Source organism: Pongo pygmaeus, chromosome 1 (genome assembly GCF_028885625.2).
Source record: "Pongo pygmaeus isolate AG05252 chromosome 1, NHGRI_mPonPyg2-v2.0_pri, whole genome shotgun sequence".
NCBI lineage: Eukaryota > Metazoa > Chordata > Mammalia > Primates > Hominidae > Pongo > Pongo pygmaeus.
Window position 1 is genome coordinate 88239495 of NC_072373.2, and position 23626 is coordinate 88263120.

The window sequence follows — 23626 nt, forward strand, 5'->3', positions numbered from 1 at the left end:
ACGGATCTAAGGAATTCAGCCAAATTCCACCAAATTTGCTCTCCCTCCCCCTCCCCCTCCTTCTTTTTTAGGTCTCCCTCTGTTGCCAAAGCTGGACTGTACTGCCGTGATCTCGGCTCGCTGCAACCTCCCTGCCTCGGGCTCCTGTGATTCTCCTGCCTGGGATTGCAGGCGCGCGCCGCCACGCCTGAATGGTTTTTGTATTTTTGGTGGAGACGGGGTTTCGCCGTGTTGACCCGGCTGGTCTCCAGCTCCTGGCCTCGAGTGATCTGCCCGCCTCGGCCTCCCGAGGTGCTGGGATTGCAGACGGAGTCTCGCTCACTCAATGCTCAATGTTGCTCAGGCTGGAGTGCAGTGGCGTGATCTCGGCTGGCTACAACCTCCACTGCCCAGCCGCCTGCCTTGGCCTCCTAAAGTGCTAAGATTACAGCCTCTGCCCCGCCGCCACCCCGTCTAGGAAGTGAGGAGCATCTCTGCCTGGCCGCCCATCGTCTGGGATGTGAGGAGCCCCTCTGCCCGGCCGCCCCGTCTGGGAAGTGAGGAGCGCCTCTGCCCGGCCGCCATCCCGTATAGGAAGTCAGGAGTGTCTCTGCCCGGCTGCCCATCGTCTGGGAGGTGAGGAGCGCCTCTGCCCGGTCGCCCAGTCTGGGAAGTGAGGAGCGCCTCTGCCCGGTCGCCCCGTCTGGGAGATGAGGAGCACCTCTGCCCGGCCGCCCTGTCTGGGAGGTGAGGAGTGCCTCTGCCCGGCCGCCACCCCGTCTGGAAGGAAGTGAGGAGCGCCTCTGCCCGGCCGCCCCGTCTGGGAAGTGAGGAGCGCCTCTGCCCGGCCGCCCCCGTCTGGGAACTGAGGAGAGCCTCTACCTGGCCGCCCCGTCTGGAAAGTGAGGAGCGCCTGTACCTGGCCGCCCCGTCTGGAAAGTGAGGAGCGCCTCTACCTGGCCGCCCCGTCTGGGAAGTGAGGAGCGCCTCTGCCCGGCCGCCCTGTCTGGGAGGTGAGGAGCGCCTCTGCCTGGCTGCCGCCCAGTCTGGGAAGTGAGCAGCGCCTCTGCCCGGCCGCCCATCGTCTGGGATGTGAGGAGCGCCTCTACCCGGCCGCCCCGTCTGGGAAGTGAGGAGCGCCTCTGCCCGGCCGCCCCGTCTGGGAGGTAAGGAGCGTCTCTGTCTGGCCCCCGTGTCTGGGAGGTGAGGAGCGCCTCTGCCCGGCCGCCCCATCTGGGAGGTGAGGAGCGCCTCTGCCCGGCCGCCCATCGTCTGGGATGTGAGGAGCGCCTCTACCCGGCCGCCCCGTCTGGGAAGTGAGGAGCGCCTCTGCCCGGCCGCCCCGTCTGGGAGGTAAGGAGCGTCTCTGTCTGGCCCCCGTGTCTGGGATGTGAGGAGCACCTCTGCCCGGCCGCCCCGTCTGGGATGTGAGGAGCGCCTCTGCCCAGCTGCCCCATCTGGGAAGTGAGGAGTGCCTCTGCCAGGCCGCCCTGTCTGGGAGGTGAGGATCGCCTCTGCCTGGCCGCCCTGTCTGGGAGGTGTACCCAACAGCTCCAAAGAGACAGCGACCATCGGGAGCGGGCCATGAGGACGATGGTGGTTTTGTTGAAAAGAAGGGGGGGAAGTGTGGGGAAAGGAAGGAGAGATCAGATTGTTGCTTTGTCTGTGTAGAAAGAGGTGGGCATAGGAGACTCCATTTTGTTCTGACTAGGATAAATTCTTCTGCATTGGGATGCTGTTGATCTATGGCCTTTCCCCCAGCCCCGTGCTCTCTGAAACATGTGCTGTGTCAACTCAGGGTTAAATGGATTATGGGCGGTGCAAGATGTGCTTTGTTAAACAGATGCTTGAAGGCAGCATGCTCTTTAAGAGTCATCACCACTCCCTAATCCCAAGTACCCAGGGACACAAACACTGCAGAAGGCCGCAGGGACCTCTGCCTAGGAAAACCAGAGACCTTTGTTCATGTGTTTATCTCCTGACCTTCTATCCTATGACCCTGCCATATTCCCCTCTCCGAGAAACACCCAAGAATGATCAATAAATACTTAATAAAAAAAAAAAATTCCACCAAATTCTAAAGATAATTTGATTCATACTCTGTCTTTGTAGGTGATTGCCTTCTCTGTAGAAAACTGCCAAATCAATTCAGGCCTCAGGTCTCTACAAAGGTAGTACCTATTGAAGTTAGTAGAGTAAATGTGAACTCTCATCTTTTACTTGCCAGTTGCACATAATTAGTGGATCTGTATATATGTTTTGATAAAAAAATTAATTTTTTCAGGTGAATAGTGTGATTTTTCTCCTTTCCTCAGTAGAAATTCTGAGTATGGGAATTTTACTACTAGTTTTAATAATGAGTCAAAAGTTAGAGAACTAAAGCTGGGTGCAGTGGCACATGCCTATAGTCCCAGCTACTTATTAGAGGGCTGAGGTGGGAGGATCATTTGAGCCCAGGAGCTCAGGTTCAGCCTGGGCAATATAACAAGATCCTGTCTCCTAAAAAAAAAAAAAAAAAAAGGGCCGGGCGCGGTGGCTTATGCCTGTAATCCCAGCACTTTGGGGGGCCGAGGTGGGCGGATCATGAGGTCAGGACATCGAGACCATCCTGGCTAACATGGTGAAACCCCGTCTCTACTAAAAATATAAAAAATTAGCCGGGCGTGGTGGCAGGCACCTGTAGTCCCAGCTACTTGGGAGGCTGAGGCAGGAGAATGGCGTGAACCCAGGAGGTGGAGGTTGCAGTGAGCCAAGATCATGCCACTGCACTCCAGCCTGGGCGACAGAGCAAGACTCTGTCTCAAAAAAAAAAAAAAAAAAAAGAGAGAGAGAAAGAGAACTATGATTATGTATTTTTTAAAAATTAAAACATAGTTTTAAGTGAAGACTCCATTCAACTGTCTGGATGCAATTATATGAAATTGAAATGAAATGAATTACAATGAAAATGCAAGGTAGATACTACATTTTTTTAAAAAATAGACAACCTGCAGACCTTTAAGGAGAAATATATTGAGAAGAATAAAAGGAAAAGCTCTTGACCTGCTTAGGAAACCAGGCTGCTTGAGCAGAATGAAAAGGACAGTTTCCAAATATATTTGCCTTGGGATAGTCCAAAAAACTGTGAACATCAAAAGCAGTTATATGAACATTCTTTTATTTTTAAAACCAACACATTTATTTGGTTGGTTTGCTTCCTACCCTTCTGTTACAACCTCTCCAACTAAAAATGTGTTGCATGTGCTGGCACTAGTATTTGCAACCATTGCTATTAAGCTCTTCTAGATTTTCTTTATATGGATGGAAATTACTTTGAGATTAAATATAATTACAGTTTAGCCTGGTAGTCATTTGTTCACCTACGTGGGCCCTTAATTCAAGTAACAGTTATAAACAGTTGTTTGTTTTTATTACACATGTACCACACAAACAGGTATATGGCATACAGAAGCGAAGGGAAACAGTAAAAACAAATCAATGAACATGTTGGCCAAATTATAAAACATACCTGCTGATGCCTTGTTCATAGAATTCATTCCCTTATGAAAGATGTCTACAAAGTTTAGCTATCTACCATTAAGAAAACAAACATATCTATCACTAAAAAATCAAATTAAAAAACCCCTCTTCTATGCTCTATCTTGTTCAATTATTTATCAAGAGTGAAAGAAAGGAAATGAACAGTTTTACCACAACATAAGTGGAAATAATTTAAAAGCAGGAAATGTTAGCTTACAGTAACTACTAGTAGAACTTCCAAAATCCTTTTAAAAAAAGAAATCAGTAGCTTTTAGTCCATCATCCACTGTTCCACCAACCATGCAATCCTTTTTTAAAAAAGCCTTTTCAAAGCATACCTAGCATTCTATTTTTATTTCAATAATCTTCTGTGTGACAACTTCCTCAGACAAAGAAAGACTTACTTTCTTGCAGCTTCACTAACCTGTTTTCAACTCTCTTATGAAACAAAGGAATTTAAATAATAAACAGAATGCAAAGTAAAAAACAATAAATTACAAAAATAAAACTGGCATGGAGAACACAGATGATATGACGTGATTTCTAAATGGCATTAATTTCACACCCATATCCTACTCTCTTTAGCGATTTCTGAAACTTTCTTCCATGGCTTAAAACCACAAAGTACAATCATAATACATTACAGTTTAAGACCAGACATTGACCTGGAAATGTCATTTACTGTGCTTAAATTGGAAAATCAAATTCATCTTACAAATATCCCCATCCAGCATATTACATAAACCAGTTGCTCAATAAAATCTGAATTTCTGTCTTCACTTTCTATCCTTTGCCACCCTCTCCAAAATTTTACAAGCTCCACTTGGGTCAGAGAGAGGGATCATCTCCACAACTCATTTTTGTTTCCAAGCTGTATGTAACTTTTAAACTCAGAAATGATAGAAAATGTATTTTATTCAACTTTCTCAAACCCTTATATGCTCAGAATGAACAACTCTGATATTAGGGATATCCTCACAATGTCTCTGCTCTTTCAATAAATAGGTACTCAAACTTTTTGTGCCTACATAACTTAAATTCTTCAGATTATACATTATGTAATTATAATATAATTTGTCAAATCCATAAGTCTAATACGCCAAAGAAATTTATCTCTGGGTCTTGAAGAATCCTACAGAATTATAGTTTCCTATAGGACAACTTTTTGCATGGTTTTATTTATAGAACAATTGCTGAAAAGGAGGCTAATAATTTCAATTCACTCTGAAGTCCAAATATCAATGTAGTAGAAAGGTAGCCTAGTATATGTTTTAATTACTTTACACTTGAAAGGATTAGACTAATCTGTGCTTGCCAACTATTATTAATTATATAAAATATTATTAAACTAGTAAAATATTTTCAAGTGGTCACAAAGTAATCACCAAATAACATTTACCTTACTTATTCTTTTATTCAACAAACATATACCTATCAAATTCAAATGACTGTATTATGTTATACTGCTCCCAATGAATCTTTCCAACCTTATAGTGTAGGAATAAAATGGTATAAAATCTATCTTAAATTTTGGAGTCCCAAATATTTTCAATCCTTGCACATCTGTCTTTAATACTGAATTAACAATATAATTAATTAGAAGATATTTTATACAATGTATGTAAATCTTGGCTCTGCTATATAGTGGTTGTGCAAATGGTATGAATTACTTTCTTGAGGCATTATCTATAAAAAATAAAGAGAATAAAGGTTGAGTATCCCTAATCCAAAAATCTGAAATCCAAATTGCTCCAAAAATAAAGAGAATAAAGGTTGAGTATCCCTAATCCAAAAATCTGAAATCCAAATTGCTCCAAAATCTAAAACCTTTTGAGTGTTGACATGATGCCGCAAGTGGAAAATCCACACCTGACCCTTTATTTTCTGATGGTTCAATGTATATTAACTTTGTTTCATTAGCAAAATTGTTAAAAATTGTGTATAAAGGCCGGGCGCGGTGGCTCACGCCTGTAATCCCAGCACTTTGGGAGGCCGAGGTGGGTGGATCACGAGGTCAGGACATCGAAACCATCCTGGCCAACACGGTGAAACCCCGTCTCTACTAAAAATACAAAAAATTAGCCAGGCATGGTGGCAGGTGCCTGTAGTCCCAGCTACTCGGGAGGCTGAGGCAGGAGAATGGCGTGAACCCGGGAGGTGGAGCTTGCAGTGAGCTGAGATCGCACCACTGCATTCCAACCCAGGCGAGAGAGCGAGACTCTGTCTCAAAAAAAAAATTGTGTATAAAATTACCTTCAGACTGTGTATATAAAGTATATCTGAAACATAAATGATAAATTTCATGTCTAGACTTGGGTCCCATCCCCAGGATATCTCCTTATGTATATGCAAATATTCCACAATCTGAAACAATCCAAAATCTGAAATAATTCTGGTCCCATGCATTTTGTCCTTCTTATCTTTCCTTTTTGACCAGTGGATTCATACCACATGATCTCAAGCATTTGAATAAAGAACAGTTAACCTGCACTTAACTGGCAGCTCAGCATGACATGAGTTAATGTAAATGAAAGTGCCTCATCTTTCAAGGTTTCCTACACCAGGTACTGTTCCAGGGGCTGGGGATATGGTGGTAAGCGGTGAACATAACAAACAAGATTCCATCCTCACAGAAGAGGAGAAGCTCGATAAGCTGACTGAGGAGATACAGGAGAAAACCTAGACAAGTCATGGTATCATGAAAGCCTAGAAAATAACATATTTCAAGAAAGAAGGGATGTCAAAAATGTACAGGAGGGGACTGACTGGAAAGGAGCATGAGGGAATTTTTTGAAGTAGTGACAACATTTATATCTTGGTTGAAATGGTGGCTTCACAATGGTTTACTTTTGTCAAATTCATTACATTGTATACAAAAAATTGGTGAATTTTATTGTAGTACATTATACCTAAATAAGTCTAATTTTTAAAAATGTAAATGTCATGAAAGACAGTAAAAAGGGTAGGAGCTTTTCTAGATTAAAGGAAGCCAAAGAGGTATGATGAGTGTGTGTAATGTATAATCTTTGGAACATATATTTAAAAAGTTATAAAGCATATTTTGGGGGAAAATGAAGAGATTTGAATATATGCTATACATTGAACTCTACTGTATCCATGTTAAACTTTTTTTGGTATCATTTTATTGTGGTTATGTAAGAGAGAGTCCTTTCTATAGCAGATGTATTTTCAAATATTTAGGGGTAAAGCATCATGTTATCTGCAATTCACTCTCAAATAGGTTTTAAAATCTGGTGAGTGTACATAGATAGATATAAAACAAATATAGAAAAATGTTAACAATTGGTGGTATCTAGTTAAGGGTCTCTAGATATCTACTGCACTCATCTGTCAACTTTTCTATAGATTTGAAATTTTTAAAAATAAGAAGTGGGTGGACTAAAAAAAAGAGGGAATAGTTAGCTGTGTCAAATACTGTTGAGAGGTCAAGTAAGATGACCATGGAGACATGACCTTTGACTTGGCGAGGTATTTGTCATTGACTTCTGTTTTGCAAGAGCATTTCAGTGGAGTGGAAGGGCAAGAGCATTTCATGAAGTGAAATGGCAAAAGCTTGGTAAGGGTGAAAAGAAGACAGAATCAGAGGTAAGGAAGTAGAAGCAGTGAGTGTAAGTCTTTTGAGAGTTCTGCGCTAAAGGGTAACAGAGAAATAGGATGTGAAGTCAAAGAAGTCTCCCTACACCAGAGGTAACAGTAATATTAAGACATTTTGGGCTAGGTGCAGTGGCTCATGTCTGTAATCCTAGCACTTTGGGAGGCTGAGGCAGGAGGATCACTTGAGCCTAGGAGTTCAAGATCAGCCTGGGCAACATAGGGAGACTCTGTCTCTACAAATAATTTAAAAATTAGCTGGGAGTGGAATGTGCCTGTGTTCAGGAGCTGCTCGGGAGGCTGAAGTGGGAGAACTGCTTGAGCCCAGGAGGTGGAGGCTGGAGTGAGCCATGGGTCACGCCATTGTACCCCAGCCTAGGCAACAGAATGAGTCCCTCCCTCGAGAAAAAAAAAAAAAAAGACATTTGTATGCTGATGGGAATGACCCAGTAGAGAAGAAGAAACTGTATAAAAGAGGAATGGTATAAATGCAGAGTAAAGTATTTGAGCACTGTGAGAAGTGCTAGAAGTCAGGGTCCAAAAGGAAGAAATTACCTTAGAAGCTGGCGATGATGTCTTAAGGACAATGGCAATGATGATTATTGCAGTAAAACAGCAGCTAACCCCAAAATAGTCAGGCACTATTTAAAGCTTTTTTACTCATTTCATTCTCACATCAACTCTTAGAGGAAGGTATTACTAATATCTTCTTTTACAGATGAGGAAGCTGAGGTACAGAAAAGTTAATTAACTTGCCCAATGATACATATCTAGCAAGTAGCAAAGCTGGGATTTAGAACCCAATGGAAGAGACTTTTCTTTCAGTGCAACAAGAGGGAAGACAGAGTTTGTGGGTGTAGATGCAGCTGGGCCAGTGGTAGTGGAAACATGATGTAGCTCTTGCATGATGACATCTATTTTCTCAGTGTAGTATTTGGTGAGTTCATCAGCTGAGGGGGTGGGGAGAGAGGATGTTGGAATTTTGACAAGAGAAGGTGAGAAATTCTTTTTTCAGAGAGAGGGAAAGTGAATTTATTAGTAATGACTGGCATATTAAATATCCCTTTGAAATTAATGGTCATAAATTTGAAGTGAATCTACTCGTTCTCACTGAACGATACTTTCTAGCAATTTTCAGCTGCTTGAGAGCAGGCATAGAGAGAAGAGCTGGGTTTACCTAGAGAGCAGTTTTTCCAAGAAAGTGGGACCTAAGAAAGGAGCCAGGAAGTAAGGGGTGTTCACAAGAGAGTGGTGACAGTACAGGACCATGGAATTTAAGCTGGGTAAGGAGGAATGTATGGCCATTAAGGATGTGATGGACACAGAAAAGAAGTGGCAGGGTCAAAGGACTGTAGACTTGTGAGATAAGAGAGTAGCTGGAGTGTGAGTTTTAAAGTAAGAGAGTAAGTAACAGTCAGAGAATGTCAGAGAGTGGGATGCCTGAAAAGGAGATTTCAAAGGGAGTGCTGCTGTTGATGATGATAAGGTCTAGATTATGATCATATGGATGGGAGGCTGAGGTGGCGCGGAATAAAAGATGACTGGATCAAAAAAGGCTAGAGTACTAATGACTCCTCTATGGGGATGCTGAAGTTAGACAGCAGGATGACAAAGGCAGTGGAGGAGTCGTCAGTGAAGGTAGAGTAGACGACAGCAACAAATAAGGGTTAGAGGAGTAAAGTGTGATGTGACAGATTTGCAAGATGTTAAGGGGACTGAAGGAGAAATAATTTGAAAGTTGTAGTGGGAAGCAAGGATACCATCTGCCCTGGTGCAGACTTTGAGGTACATGAGGAAGGGGAAAAAATCAGGCTCTAATTTAAGGAGTATCCTCAGAGCAAGACTGTTCAGAGAAAAGGCTGAGGATGTAGCATGGTACTTGAAACACGGTATATATTCAATCAATATTTCTTGACTTTGAATTTTAATTTTTTAATAGGACTTATCCTAAAAAGGGAAGTTTTTAAAAAGACTATTTACAAAGAGTCTGAAACAGATTAAAAAGACAATGATCCTCTAATGACTGGATTTTTCCAAATCCATGAAAGGCTCCTCTTCAAAAATCAGTCACCTGGCCAAGATAAACATAGTCAAACAGCATCTTGTTGGTTTTGGCTTAATATAAATGATAGCTCACTGTTACAAAATAAGACCAGGCATTCTCTTGCATAAGAACCCAATATCAGAAGAACAAAATTAAGTGAATTCTGCCTTGATAAAGCTTAGAAAATAGCCTTTCTGAGCATAAGCTGACCCCTTGGTCTATTCTAGTTTAGGCAGAGAAACTTAGGTACCTATAGATTAAGAATAAGTGAGACTTCCTAAATACATTCTTTGGAATGTAATAAAATGCACTTTGGAATATATTCTTCTTCAGGTAGTAAATGATTATTCCATGAGTAACTTCAGAGGTATATCTTTACTGAGGAAAGAGATGATCTTCTCAATGTTACTGTTTTTCTTAAACTTATTCTGAATGTCTTTGTAAGGCTAAGTAAATATTGTAATTTTTATGCTTTAACAAAAAGCCCATTTATGTTTATGTCTATGAAGTTACTTCCTAAGCATTTCTAATAAGCTGTCTATATACAGCTCATGAAATTCTAAGGTCCTCTATGGTCTTAAAATGTATGATGAATACTACTTTTCCCCTAAAGGCTAAATTTTATTGAAACTTATCTGGAATCCCCCCAAAATTCTAGTGTTTTGTTTTATAATTGTATTTGAAGGTTTCAACTGCAGGTTGAACTGGTTCAACTGCAGGTTAGTTCAAAGGGCTTTTCGTTTTCATCTTCTTCATATACTGAGGTTTTTGCTACCAGACAGAAAATTTACTAGTACCTACATTATGTGAGATACACAAACTTGAAAAAGATGGCCAACTCTCCGATTTTCAATATAACGTGTCAGAGAAAGCAATTAGTCAATAACATACACTGTGCTCATTTATAATCCACAGCTGGTAATGGAAGTGAGTTATTTCTCTTCTCCATGAAGAATCAAGCTGGAAGTAATCTCTTTTCACTAGATTTCTTAGTACCTCACATATTACTTATGTGACTTTCTCTTTGGAGTACAGTGATTTTTGTGCTTGTCTTTTTTTTTCTTCTAAACTATAAGCAGGTATATTATGCCTTAACATCTGTGCATTATATTATTTGTATTTTGCTTAATGTCCAGGGCTAGTAATATAACAAAATGCAATAGTAATACTATCAGTGTCAAACTCATCAGTATTATCAATTAAACATAAATAGGCATCTGTGGCATGGTCTAGGATGATATCAACATTTAGGTAACACAGGTAACTGCTTTGAGTTCCAAAAATCTAATTTACAAATTCACTGTCAGAACACAGCAGGGGCTTCTTACACTACATTTATGACTAGAAGGGTCCCGGACGCAAGTCTGTAGAGCAGTCAAGATGCTAGCTTTTCCAATTTTGTAAGTAAAAGAAAGCTAATTTTTCTTTTAGGGATGTAGCAATTTTTTAAAAAAGAATAATGGATTTTAAAAATAATAAAACAGTGGAAAAATGTTTCAGAAATAATGTACGGATATATACTCATTTAACTGAACATTTTAAATGTCTTTGAACTAATGAAGAGAATCTTGGTTAAACAAAGAAATCTCATATTGTTCATAAACCAGAATTTCAACTTACCATTTATGTTTATTGCTGGTAACACAATTGACATTTTTGGTCTTGTGGTCTTGTTATGGGTGGTAGCTGGTAACAGCAGGTGGTCCTAAAATTAACAAAGAACAATCTGTTATATATAACAATTGGCTTAGTCCTAGAACAGGCCAAATTCAGGGCTTCTAAGAGGCGAATATTTCATTGGGATGATGAAAAATTATAGTTTTTATTTGAAGTTGGCTTAATTAACAACAAACCATCTTAGAATCATTCATTCATTAATGTAATACACATTTACAGAGTGTCTACCGTTGACAGGCACTATGCAGTGATCTTGGAAAACTCGTAGGTTTTTACAACACATATGCTATAGCACACTATAAAGAATACTGGTCAAGCAGTCAAGACAAGGAATTTTAATTATAATTCTGCCACTAAATAGCTGTATAATCTGGACAAGACTACATATCCTTTCTGTGTTTCAGTTTCCAGTCCTGTAAAATGATGGGGGCTAGACTAGATAATGTCACAAGATACTGAGAGTATCTAGCCCCTAAACAGTCATTTTCAAACTTTTTTTTTAAAGGCAATAAACTCTTTTTCCCATCAAAATTCTTATCCCAGCAATTTTCTATCTGTAGAAGAAAGAAACTATCAACATGTAGAAGAAAAATTCTGAATGAAGCAGGGCCAAGGCCTAGAGCCTTGCCTGCTTAGCCTCCTCTTCTCCCTTTGAAGGGACCACAGCATTAGACATTTATTTGCAAGTGACAGGTGCATGCTAAAGAAGATGTACAGTTTTTGCCCTTAAAAAGCATACAGTTTGGTAGAAGAGTTAAAGAATTATAAATACATGCCTAGCACAATTGTATAGTCCTACATTGTGCAGGGCATCTGAGGTTTCTAATTTCCAGCACACAAGTACTAAAATAAGCCAAGAGAAGCTTGGCTTCAGAAAAGGCAGAGTGTAAGTGTTTTGAAAAATGTATATACATCTGTAGGCATTCTAAGGCTGATTATAAATGACTTATGACTTTGATATTAACTACTGTTTTCAATAACTCCTCTTCTTCCTAGCAAAAACATATGAACTGTCACAGAAAAAAGAAAAAAAAGTATATTAGTATTTCCATTTAAGGGAGTATGGTTAAACTGGAGATAAAACTAAACCTAAGTTTGATGCATTTTGCTTTCTTTTCTTGTTCCTGTGTTCATTGTTTCACCATTCATTCAACAAACTTACTATATGAAATAACTCATCAAAAAGTAGGGTCTGATACGGCTGAGAGCAATAAAAATTCAACACAACTTCAAAGTTCAAAGTTGATACGATTATGAAGTGTGATTATCAGCAAAACTAAGAAAAAAAATCTAAAAAGTGAAAAACAAATTGAAATTGATATACATGAACACAACTGTGTAGAAAACATTTCCAGTAACTGCTTGTATCTTGTGTAATTCAAGGCAACATTTCCATGAGAACATGTTTTTAAAAATTGGGGAGGAGAGAGAAGATGAGTAAATTCTGTTAGAATTCCAGCATTGCAGCAAGGGAATGTTTTGTTTTGTTTTTTTAAATGCATTGTTAGACACAAAGATCACACATTTCTGAGTAAGATAACATTATAACTAAGAAAAAACAGAATTTGCTGATCTTCAAGCCATGAAAGTTATACATAGCTTAATTCCTATCATTAAAATACTGCTTCAGGGTCTCTAAATTGAATGTGAAAACAAACCAAAAAACTTGCAAGCCCCAAATTAAGGCTATTGTAAAAATAAACAAACTTAGATTCCACTGGTCATGGGTTAAGGTCAGGCTCAGACTTAATTCTGAGTTTCCTGCTAAGATATAGATGCCATACTAATTGTTGTTTTTAAACATGATCTTCTGAACACAATGTCTCCTACTTTTTCTTTTCACTAAATTTCTAACAAACTAGTTACTTTTGCAGCAGAAAGCTAAAAACTAGGTATGATTTATGAAAAAGAAGAATCACATCTTGCATGCATACAAATTATTACAGTTAACCTGCCTTGTCTCTAATTATTAAAGGTTTGCAAACTAGGGTAACAGTTTTTAAGTACTTGTTTACCAAGAGGCCCAAAAATCAGACTGCAGGGAACCAAAGCTGGTATACTACCAACTCTAACAGTACATATCTTATAATAAAAGTAAGTATCTATACAGTATATAATATATATATTTTATCTATCTTATCTATATATCTGGGACAATGTAGTTACTTCATTGAATATTTACCTCCACTTCCTCAAAATAAATGTTTCTTGAACCTCACAACAATGAATCCCGAATCATTACTTTCTGTGTTCATCTTACTCTTTTTTAGATCATTAATACTGTGAGTCACATTTTCAGAAACAAAGGAGCTGTAATCACTCAATAAATATTTACTGGCCTCTTACTGTCTTTTTTTTTTTTTTTTTTTTTGAGATGGAGTCTTGCTCTGTCACCCAGGCTGGAGTGTAGTGGCACGATCTCCACTCACTGCAAGCTCCGCCTCCCAAGTTCATGCCATTCTCCTGCCTCAGCCTGCAGAGTAGCTGGGACTACAGGCGCCCGCCACCACGCCCGGCTAATTTTTTGTATTTTTAGTAGAGACGGGGTTTCACCATGTTAGCCAGGATGGTCTCCATCTCCTGACCTCGTGATCCACCCACCTCGGCCTCCCAAAGTGCTGGGATTACAGGTGTGAGCCACCGTGACCGGCCCTTAAAAAAAATTTACTGAGCACAGTGTCCTGTCATGTATTCAGCACTGTGCTACAGAGGATATTTTCTCTTAAAGAATATAAATCCAAGTTTTTATTTTGTTGGGGAAACTGAATTGTGGCAGAAACAGCCTTTTTTTTCTTACTCAATATATGCTCTCCTTTCTCTATAACATTAAAATAGCAACAGGACTTGTGATATTTAGTTGGGCACAAGGCCACCCAGAATAAAGACTATATTTCCTAGCCTCCTTTGCAACCAAATAAGGCTACACGGTCTGGTCAATGGACTGTAAGAAGAAATGGCAACTTCTTCAAGGTGGTAATGGTGGAAGGCTTCCCTCCTCCTTCCCTTTCTCCTTCTTGCTAGCTAGAAGGCAGATATGACTGCTAGAGCTGGAGTAGCCGTCTTTGTTCCATGAGACAGAAGCTGCAAGTTGAGGATTATGGAGCAAGAAGACAGAAGGAGACAGGGATCCTGATGATTAAGTAGCTATCATTAGATCTCTGAAACTTATACATGAGACAGAAATAAACTTATAATTTATCTAAGCCACTATTATTTTGGATTTTCTGTCACTCAAACCTAAACCTAAACCAAATTACTAAATTATAAATTTGTGAAACAGTTCTAAAGGTATTTGGTCAAGAAGAATCTCCATAATGGTTAATCAAGGACAGGATTGTTATTTTTTAACAGCATAGAAACCATATTTATAATTTAGTCTTCTTGATATCGCACCCCCTTTTACTTAAATACTTATTAAGGAACTAGTGAAGGAAATTCAATTCTGGAGGTACAATTTGATGAATTTGTACTTCTTTCCCTCCAATTAAATAGTTTAAAATAACCCAACTGTGACAAAAATGAAACTACTTAAAAATAAAAAGGATAGTAGAATAAGAATGTTGCCATAGAAAGAAATATATTTTGGCACTGTCACTCAAAACTATGTCATTAATTTTAAGACATCTTCGAATGGACTCCTGAAATGTCTTTATCAGGCTTTCCGTAGGGCTTAGATACCATAGGATTTCCTCTGGAATGAAATCGTATGGACAAATATTATAATCAATGTATAATGTTACTCTTATTCCCAGAAAAAGTTAGAGAAACATGGGGGTGGGGGGGAAACACCAAAACATTTCACCATGAAAGTAAAGCATCAGTTTTCTAATGTTATGCAATACTGTACATGAGAAAATATGCTACTTTCATATAGTTCTCCCAATTCCCTCTTCCAAGCAATTTGTTAGAAACCAACAAAATATTAGTGCATAACACAGCCTTCAAAGTTATGTTTCTTCTCTTTTTAAGAAAACAAAAGCATTGGAGACTGGCTTATCAAAAGAAAAGGACCACATTTTGTTCCACTGAAATTAATTATGGTAACTCACAATAAAATTCAGGCCCTACTGAGAGTTATCAAATGTTGATTCTACATATCCATGTAGAGTACAAACTGATTAAATGACCCTTCCCATTCCCCCTATACAACTCACTGACTGGTGCCCATAGCACAGGGAACATTCACGACTAGTTGAGTTGTGTCTTTTTTCAAGACTACTTTCATTAATTGTATTAGTATAATTGTGTAATAAAATATTACATAAACTAATAGTGTGAAAAGAGAGCAAAAATATAAAAATAAGTTTTAAAATGTTCTCTCCTTGCAAAGAAACTGTAAAAATCATAATAGTCTGCCCTCAGATTGCTTAACAAGTACCTTTAAGTTCTTATTCCAATTTATAGCAACTGTAACCAATACTGGAAATTATGGTTGCTGAATCGTGAGTATAGTTTATGCAAGAATGGCAACATGGAACTCTGAAGAGTGGATTTGGACTCAAAGAAAAGAAATTTGCCCTACATACAAAACTAGCCAATGAGTGCACATTAATATAATCAAATGAAATAAAGATACGTATCTTTTTAAAAAATTATTTTAGCCAGTATTGTTTATTAACAGACTATCTACTAGTAGCCATTATATAGATAAGATGGCTTCTACTGTATTAGAAAACTCTGGCTCAAGGTTGGAGCCCTTTATCTTTAATAGAAAGGAATGTATTTCTATCATAATTTCCCCTAGAAATGAAGGAAACTCAGGCTGCACTTGTGACACTGAGCAGCTTTCACACGGATCAACACAGAACTCTATTAGGGAAAAAGTTTTGCATAGCAGACCAATAGTAACACCAGCCTCTTAACATTTTATATTTGGCCCATATCCACTGGATTCCAGAGATGGGGTTGGTTTTCCAATATAGGAAACTGTTAAAAGCAGATCAAAAATAAAAATAGCACCTAGCCTTATTTCAAAAACAGCTTTGTATTAAATTTTCTCTAACCTATGTCCCTGTCCTAGAGAGCTTTTGTTTTCTATCACTCTATTTCATATCTTTCAAGCTGTCAAAGAAGTTGAAGAACATGTTAACCCTCAAAAATTAGAGCCAAAGCTTCAACTAGAAGTAGGCCTTTCAGAGTTATTTATCTAAATTCACATTTTGCACTAGTGTTGTTTTCTAGTAGTTATAGTAATTCCTGATCAAAAACCAAATGTGCTCATTCATTAAAGCAATGGCAATTTGGGAATTTGAAATCATAAAAATATACAGACACACATCGTGACATGTCGTGAAAATAAAAATTACAAAAAAACAAAATTAGGGGTGGTAAAATTAAGTAGAATGTAATCATTTAAAGTCTATTAAAATATCTATGATACAGGGCTTCTCAGCATAGTAAAAACATAAGCAAAGTATATTAGTCACCCCAAAACTAGAAATAGTTCATATAAATAGCTAATATGAATGCTGTATTTGTGCCACTAATGTATGCAATAAAACTACAGACCCATAAAAGGAAATATAAAGCTTGCATCTGTACCATTAGTATGCATGTCAGCCAGAAGAATAAATCAAAACTATTAGTGTACAACAGATGGCCCAAGAATGAGCCAAGGTTTACGCTTTGACAAGGGGAAACTTTTGACACTTAATACAAATCTGATAATGCTGGCAAGGTCATCAGAGGAAAAATGAGCTTGAAATCCTAATAAGTACAAATTGAAGTTTTAATTTAAGATATACTTTTCATGTCAAACTCTGTAGGATGTCCCCCACAAACTGCCCAACTAACCCTGCCTCCCCTTTTATTAACACCAAAAAGTATTAGGTTGGACCATAAAAAAACTGTCATTTTTGTGAGTCAAATATCAGTAATTTCATAAGGTTCAATCTAGGACTGATATATGCCTCCCTTTTTGAAAACCAGAATTAATTTTGAGTTTCTTGGTCAAAATGGTTTCTTGTAAATACTTTCCTAAGGATAAGACAGTAGCATCCAAAATCATTCTTCTCTTTTGATGAAAGTTTCAGGAAAAAATGTTTCTAAACCAGGTCAGGATTGATCTCCCTAGGGAAAGCTCTTAGACAAAATGTTGGTTACATGCTTTGGACAGGTATAGGACCAGGAAGTCTCTGCCCATGTGCTTCATATTACTTCATTCAATAACTTGAGTTGGCTGGGCGCAGTGGCTCACACCTATAATCCTAGCACTTTGGGAAGCCGAGGCGGGTGGATCATGAGGTCAGGAGATCAAGCCCATCCTGGCTAACATGGTGAAACTCCGTCTCTAATAAAAATACAAAAAAAATTAGCCAGGCGTGGTGGCAGGCGCCTGTAGTCCCAGCTACTCAGGAGGCTGAGGCAGGAGAATGGCGTGAACCTGGGAGGCTGAGCTTGCAGTGAGCCGAGATCGCTGCCACTGCACTCCAGCCTGGGCGACAGGGCGAAACTCCGTCTCAAAAAAAAAACCAAAAAAAACAAAAAACAAAACAACAACAACAACAAAAACACTTGAGTTAATCAAAGTTCAAAACTTTGTTAGCTATAATAGAGAGCCTTTTCAAAAACTGGGAAGTATATGATTTAGGAAAATAAGTTAGGGCCTCTGAAACTTATTAGCAATTGTAATTTATTGAGTGCCAACAGGACAGCAATCCAAAAAAAAGTCTTCTTAAGGAAAAAGATCAAACACTAAATGCATAAAGAGTTTAACCATTTGGGAGTTTGTCATATATAATGTTTACAAGATGTTTCATTTTAGAAAATTCACTTTACTCAGGACTACTGGTAGGAAGTGAATTTCCTGAAGATTACATTGCCTCCTACAGGTGTGCTACCAAAGCAGACCACAGGGGGTCAGGTAGGAGGGTCTATGGCTACAGCAAATTGAGTCAACAAGTTTCCTGAGAAAAGTTATTAGGAAACACTTCAAGCAAAAAGCTAAACATAGATACATAAGAGAATCATTATACTTTTTGTTGAAAAAAAGAGGGAACATGTTGGGTTGAGACAAAAAATATATATTTTTTTAACCCAGCAGAATCTCAAAGTTACCTCAAATGCCACTTGTGTTTGTGTAGACAGCACAGCAGGGTGGGAAGGGAACACAGGGAGATATACTAGCCAACTCTTTCATATCAATGACTCTACAAATTTCTGGAAGGGGAGAAAAAAAGGGGTTTCATGTAATTTATATTTCTAAAGTTATCTCTCCTTGCATGAGCCTCAGTGTCTAGCTATTCCTCCAGCCTTCACTCCAGATCTTGATCCTTTTCAAAGCAATTTTGATGTTGGCTTCACATAAAGAAATATGGAGGACTATAAAATGCCCTAAAGCACATTTTAGGAAAGACTAGTCTTAACAAGGCAAACTACAAAGTGGAATAAGAAATTTTAATCATAATATGCTTTATATACTTCAGTAAACAAATTTTCTCTCAGGATCTTGGGTTAACAAAATAGCCAAACTCAACACTTGCTTGCATTAGAAGCTGAGCTTTATTGCCAGCTGCAATCCTAGTTAAAGATGGAGGTATGATACTATATAAAGCTGTTCCACAATCTAGAAGAGTTCACTTTTCATATCACATAGGGTGTACTTTCTAAAGCCTACCAGTTTTCTTTCATCATAAATAGAACAGTAAGTTCTCAGTTTCCATTCAGTTTTGTGTATGTGTTTCTTTTTTTTTGTTTTGTTTTGTTTTGTTTTATACAGTCTCATTCTGTCGCTCAGGCTGGAGTACAGTAGCACAATCTCGGCTCACTGCAACCTCTGCCTCCTGGGTTCAAGTGATTCTCCTGCCTCAGCCTCCTGAGTAGCTAGGATTACACGCACCCGCCACCATGCCCAGCTAATTTTTGTATTTTTAGTAGAGACAGCGTTTCACTATGTTGGCCAGGCTGGTCTCGAACTCCTGACCTCAGGTGATCCATCCACCTTAGCCTCCCAAAGTGCTGAGATTATATGCGTGAGTCACTGTGCCTGGCTTCCATTCAGTTTTAAAGTGCATTTTTAAGGTATAATGCATTTGTAGGAAACACAATTTTTAAATTGGTCAAGTATTGTTCTAAAAAGGATTTCATTTAAATTTCAGGTGGTAACAGCTTAAAAGTCAAACTGGGGTATAATAGTATAGAATAGTATAATAGTATTAAGTTCTGTACTAACTATGTATCTTTCAGAAAGCATTTAATCATAGGAAGCTGGGATCGGAAGCAAAAACAGTGCCAATAGTAGGTCCTTCTAAAACAGAAGTTCTTAACAAAAGATACATATCGGAATCACCTGCAGGATTTTATAATATAAATACCCACATTCCTCAATTCTTGAAAAACAATTTCTTACATGGTAAGTCTGAGGTGGGCCAGAATTTTTCACTTTTAACAAGTATCCCTGGTGATTCTGATGCAGATAGTTCCAGGACTCTGCATTCACAAACACTGGCCAGAGTGGCACAGACAGAGATTAAAAGGATGGACTCTGGAGCTAGACTGCCTGGGTTTGAATTCTCCTTCCATCACCTGATTTCTAGCTGTAAGATATAGAGCAAGTTCCTTAATCTCTCTGTGTCCTTGTTTTCTCGTTAGTAAAATAGGGACAGTAACAACACCTATTGCACCGATTGTTTATAAAGATTAGACAAGTTAGTATTTCAACACTTATAAGTGTTCAATAATTTTTTTTTTTTTTAAAAAGGGACCAAAAAGTTTGAGGAGAGTGAAGTCCTTGAGGAAATGCAACAGTTAAATGCAACTGATACAGGAAATTTAGATTTGTTGTTTTAAGTTTATTCCCTCAACCACATAGTTGAGAGCCATTGTTCCACTACTGAATGAAATAAAGGATGACAGGCACACATAACCAATCCAAACTCTTTAGCCTAGAAATGAAATCTCTTTATAACTTGGTCCCTACTGATTTGGTCTCTCTCCATGATGATCTCACTTGTGTTTATTCCTTTTTATAAACATTAGCACTAACTGCCATAGATATTCTCTACCAATTCAACCAGGAAAAGAAGACACCCCTATATTTTATTTCCTTTAATATAAAAGATGACAGGGGGAAAATAATTGAAGCACAAGTATTCAAAGCCTCTACTCTATCCCTGTATCTTTTGTAAAGAGGTAAGTTTTTGTTTTTGTAAGTGCTGATTAATTGTGTGTGTGCTAGGGGCAAGGAAGAGGTGGAGAGCAGAGTTGGAAGAAACTAAATTAAATTAAATTAAATTAAAGTTTAATTAAAAGGTATGAGTTACCAGCAGAAAAAAAAAGGTCTGGAAGTTGGAAGGATGAAAAGAGATAGATAAAGAATCAGCTGTGGCCTTTGTAGATGCACACACCTTAACCTGCCCCCACTTCAGATCTTCATTCAAATGTCAATTTCTCAGTGAGGTCTTTCCTAGCCACCTTAGTTAAATTGTACACACACATTCCCACCAAACACACCTTCTTTCCTTTCTCTGCTTTACTTTTCTCTCTAACACCTATTATATATCTTTACCCTTTATAAATGAGCTCCATGAGCTCCAAAACAGCAGACATTTTCATCTGTTTTGTTCATTGGTGAATCCCCAGGATCTACTACAACCTTTCATATAGTAGGTATCCACAAACGATTTATAATGTAAACTAGCTAAAGGAGGACTATTATAATAGCTTTTTAACTAGTTTTTTTCCCTAAGGAGGCAAGAATCTCTAAGACCCTTTCAGGTCAAACTATTTTCAAGCCTTTTTGCACTTTGTTGAAATTTACTCTGTTGGTGAAAAAGCAAAGCCAAACCGCTAGGCCTTAGTATAAATCTATGTAGTGGCACCAAACTAGTCTAGTAGTCACTGTATTCTTCACCGCCACATACAGTAACAATGAATCAACCAACAAATGAATAAATGAATAAAATATTTTAAAGCCAATTTCAATTTAGAATATCCTTGTTGAAGCAGTAAAAATTATTAACATTCTCTGTGATGAAAGGGCAAGAACATAAAAAACTGTTTTGCTGCCTACTGAAGCATAATGGCTATCTCAAGAAAAAGCACTTGGGTGAATGATTTGCAAGCTGAACAACCCACTTTTTTCAATACCACTTTTACTTGAAATAATGGCGAATTATTGTTATTCAGGCATGGGTAACCCATTAAGCACTTTCTAAAAATGAAGTAAGCCTAATATTTCAAAGAAAACACTTGACAGTATTTGCAAATTATAAAATTTGGGATTTTCAGTGAAAATCCGAATTTCAGAAACCATGTATCTACCACCATGAGTATGACTTTCTTGATGTGATTCGTGGTGATATTAATGAATGTGATTTTTTGACATCGTATAATGAAATATGTTCATATTTGGAAGATCTGCCTAACTCTTAGTGAACCAATATCTTCCAAATGAGCAGTGAATGATGTTACAAAATCATGCATGGGTACAAGTTCCATTCAAACTGCAAGATAGATCAATGGATTTTTAATGTTACAGAGGGTAAAAGTATCACTGATAAGGCTTTAGATTCTATAGTGCAACTAATCTTTGAAGAAATTACCACTTGCTGAGTTCTTATGTAGTATCAAAACAGAATAATTCACAATTATTTGAAAAGGCTATTAAAATACTCCTTCCCTTTGCAACTACTTACCTGCATGAGGGTAGATTTTCTTCATATATTTCAACTAAAACAATATATTGCAACAGACTGAATACAGAAATATATAAGAATCTTGTTATCTTCCATTAAATCACATATTAAAAATCTGCAAAACTGTAAAACAGTGCTACTCTTCTCACTAATTTTTTTTTTTGCTTTGGGAGATATAATTATTTTCCATTAAAAATGTTATTTAAAATTTTAATTGGTTTATTTTTTTCAAATAAAACATTAAATACTTTAAACATTTCTTAATTTTTATTTCTACTAATGGCTAATGATATTGAGCACATTTTTATGTGCTATTGGCCATTTGTATATCTTACTTTGGAGCAATGTCTACTCAAGGGTTGAAAAACTAACTGGTTGGTTACTATGCTCATTATTGGGTGATGGGATCATTCATACCCTAAACCTCAGCATCACACAACATGCCAATGTAACAAACCTGCACATCTACCCCAAATCTAAAATAAAAGTTGAAATTATAAAAAAAGACTAGCCTTACAAATTACTACCAATAAATACATACAAATATTTCATATGTATGACAGACAGAAATATCTGCTTTATTATAGATAAGAATAATGTTTGTTGCTTAATATGACAGAAGAATGTGTAAGTGGGTAACACAGTGATCTATCTACTATAATTTTATATGTCATATGTCATATGTTTATATAACATCATAATGATGTTACTAAGATTATACTCAAAAAAGTATTCTCATATACATGTACTATCCTATATTTGAAAATACTTTTTTTAATCAAAGTTTTCATTTTTCAGTTTCACACAGCATTGCTTAATTATCTATTTCAAACGTAAAATTTTTAAATGTTCTTGTGTAACTGAAGATCATTAGTTTTGTACATAACTTACAGAATGAACATGTCTCAGCTAATGCATAAATGTATGTCATGATGTGTACATATGCAAAGCAAATAATTAGCATATACTATAACATTAAGGGGATACTTTTAATAAACTACTTTAATCAAGCTATTCTGACTTCATTTGTTGTCAATACTTTTAATCCTCTTTCTAAAAGTATAAGCAGAAATTATATTCATAAGTAACATTTTATTCTTCCTACCATACTGTTTGGTTTTTAGACTTCTAGTAATATAATACAATGATGTAGAGTTTAAATGCAAAAGATTATATTTGACTTAATGGCTTCTTATTGAAAATGTTAACTCCCAGCTCAGCAGTCTCGTAAAAATTGTTTCCTAAGAGGTCTCTTTTCATGTCATCTGTTAATTATTTATAAGCAAAAGTTGAGTACTATTCCTCACATCGTCCATAAATTCTTTAAGTGAAATGACATAAAGGAAACCAGTTTTACGATAGCCTAATTGATATAAACAAGAGTTACGTTCCTACAGCATATTTCTGGCTACAAAAACATCACCAAAGTTCTAAATAAAGGCCCCAAGCACTTCTAATATTAAATATTGAAATAAATGTGAGCTATACATTTAATAAAGACTAATAAAAACAAGTAAGATAATTTATGCAATTTTTGGTGAATCAGTAAGTGATGGCGGTCATAGTGATGGTAGGTTAAGTCAATAAATGTTTGTGAAGCAAAAGTTATAAGGATGTGGGAGGAAACTGGAGAAAACCTGTGCAGACACACGGAGAAAACGTGAAAATTCCACACAGACAGTGGCCCCAGCTGGGAACTGATTTTTTTTCTCATCAATGTTATATTGAAATGAAGCTAAACAAAATGACATTCTTTGAGAAACTGCTGTGATCTGAGACGTTTCTTCAACTCTGGACAGGTGCCTAATAGAAGCATTGAAGTAAGCTGTGGAATATATAGGTCATAGGTTCAATAATTCTGTGCTTATCCCACAACGTAAAATGTAAAAAAATAGCAGAGAAAAATTTCCACCAATAAATATGCAAGACCCAGAGGAATAAGGCAGTGGAGTTTTGAGTTGACTACACTTACTCTATTTAAACTGTTTAAAATGTATGAAATAATTTTTACATGGAATGTTTTGTCTTTTATATTTACTACCAAATAAGACTTAATAAACTTAAGGGAAATTCTTTTAAATCATTTATCAAATGATCTAAATTTTACACATTTAAGAAACTAACTTTTTAAGTACCAAATCTGGAAGGGTAAATAAAAACA

The 23626-nt window shown here is 37.5% G+C and overlaps 1 protein-coding gene across 2 annotated transcripts in view; it reads right to left on the bottom strand.

Moving 5' to 3' along the window:
- Positions 1–23626, bottom strand: part of ATF6 (activating transcription factor 6) — a 212740-nt gene that overhangs the window by 39816 nt on the left and 149298 nt on the right. For both annotated transcript variants that reach the window (XM_054479470.2, XM_054479478.2), the window contains exon 15: positions 10775–10859. In XM_054479470.2, the coding sequence (XP_054335445.1) occupies positions 10775–10859 (85 nt within the window). The remainder of the gene's footprint in view (positions 1–10774; positions 10860–23626) is intronic.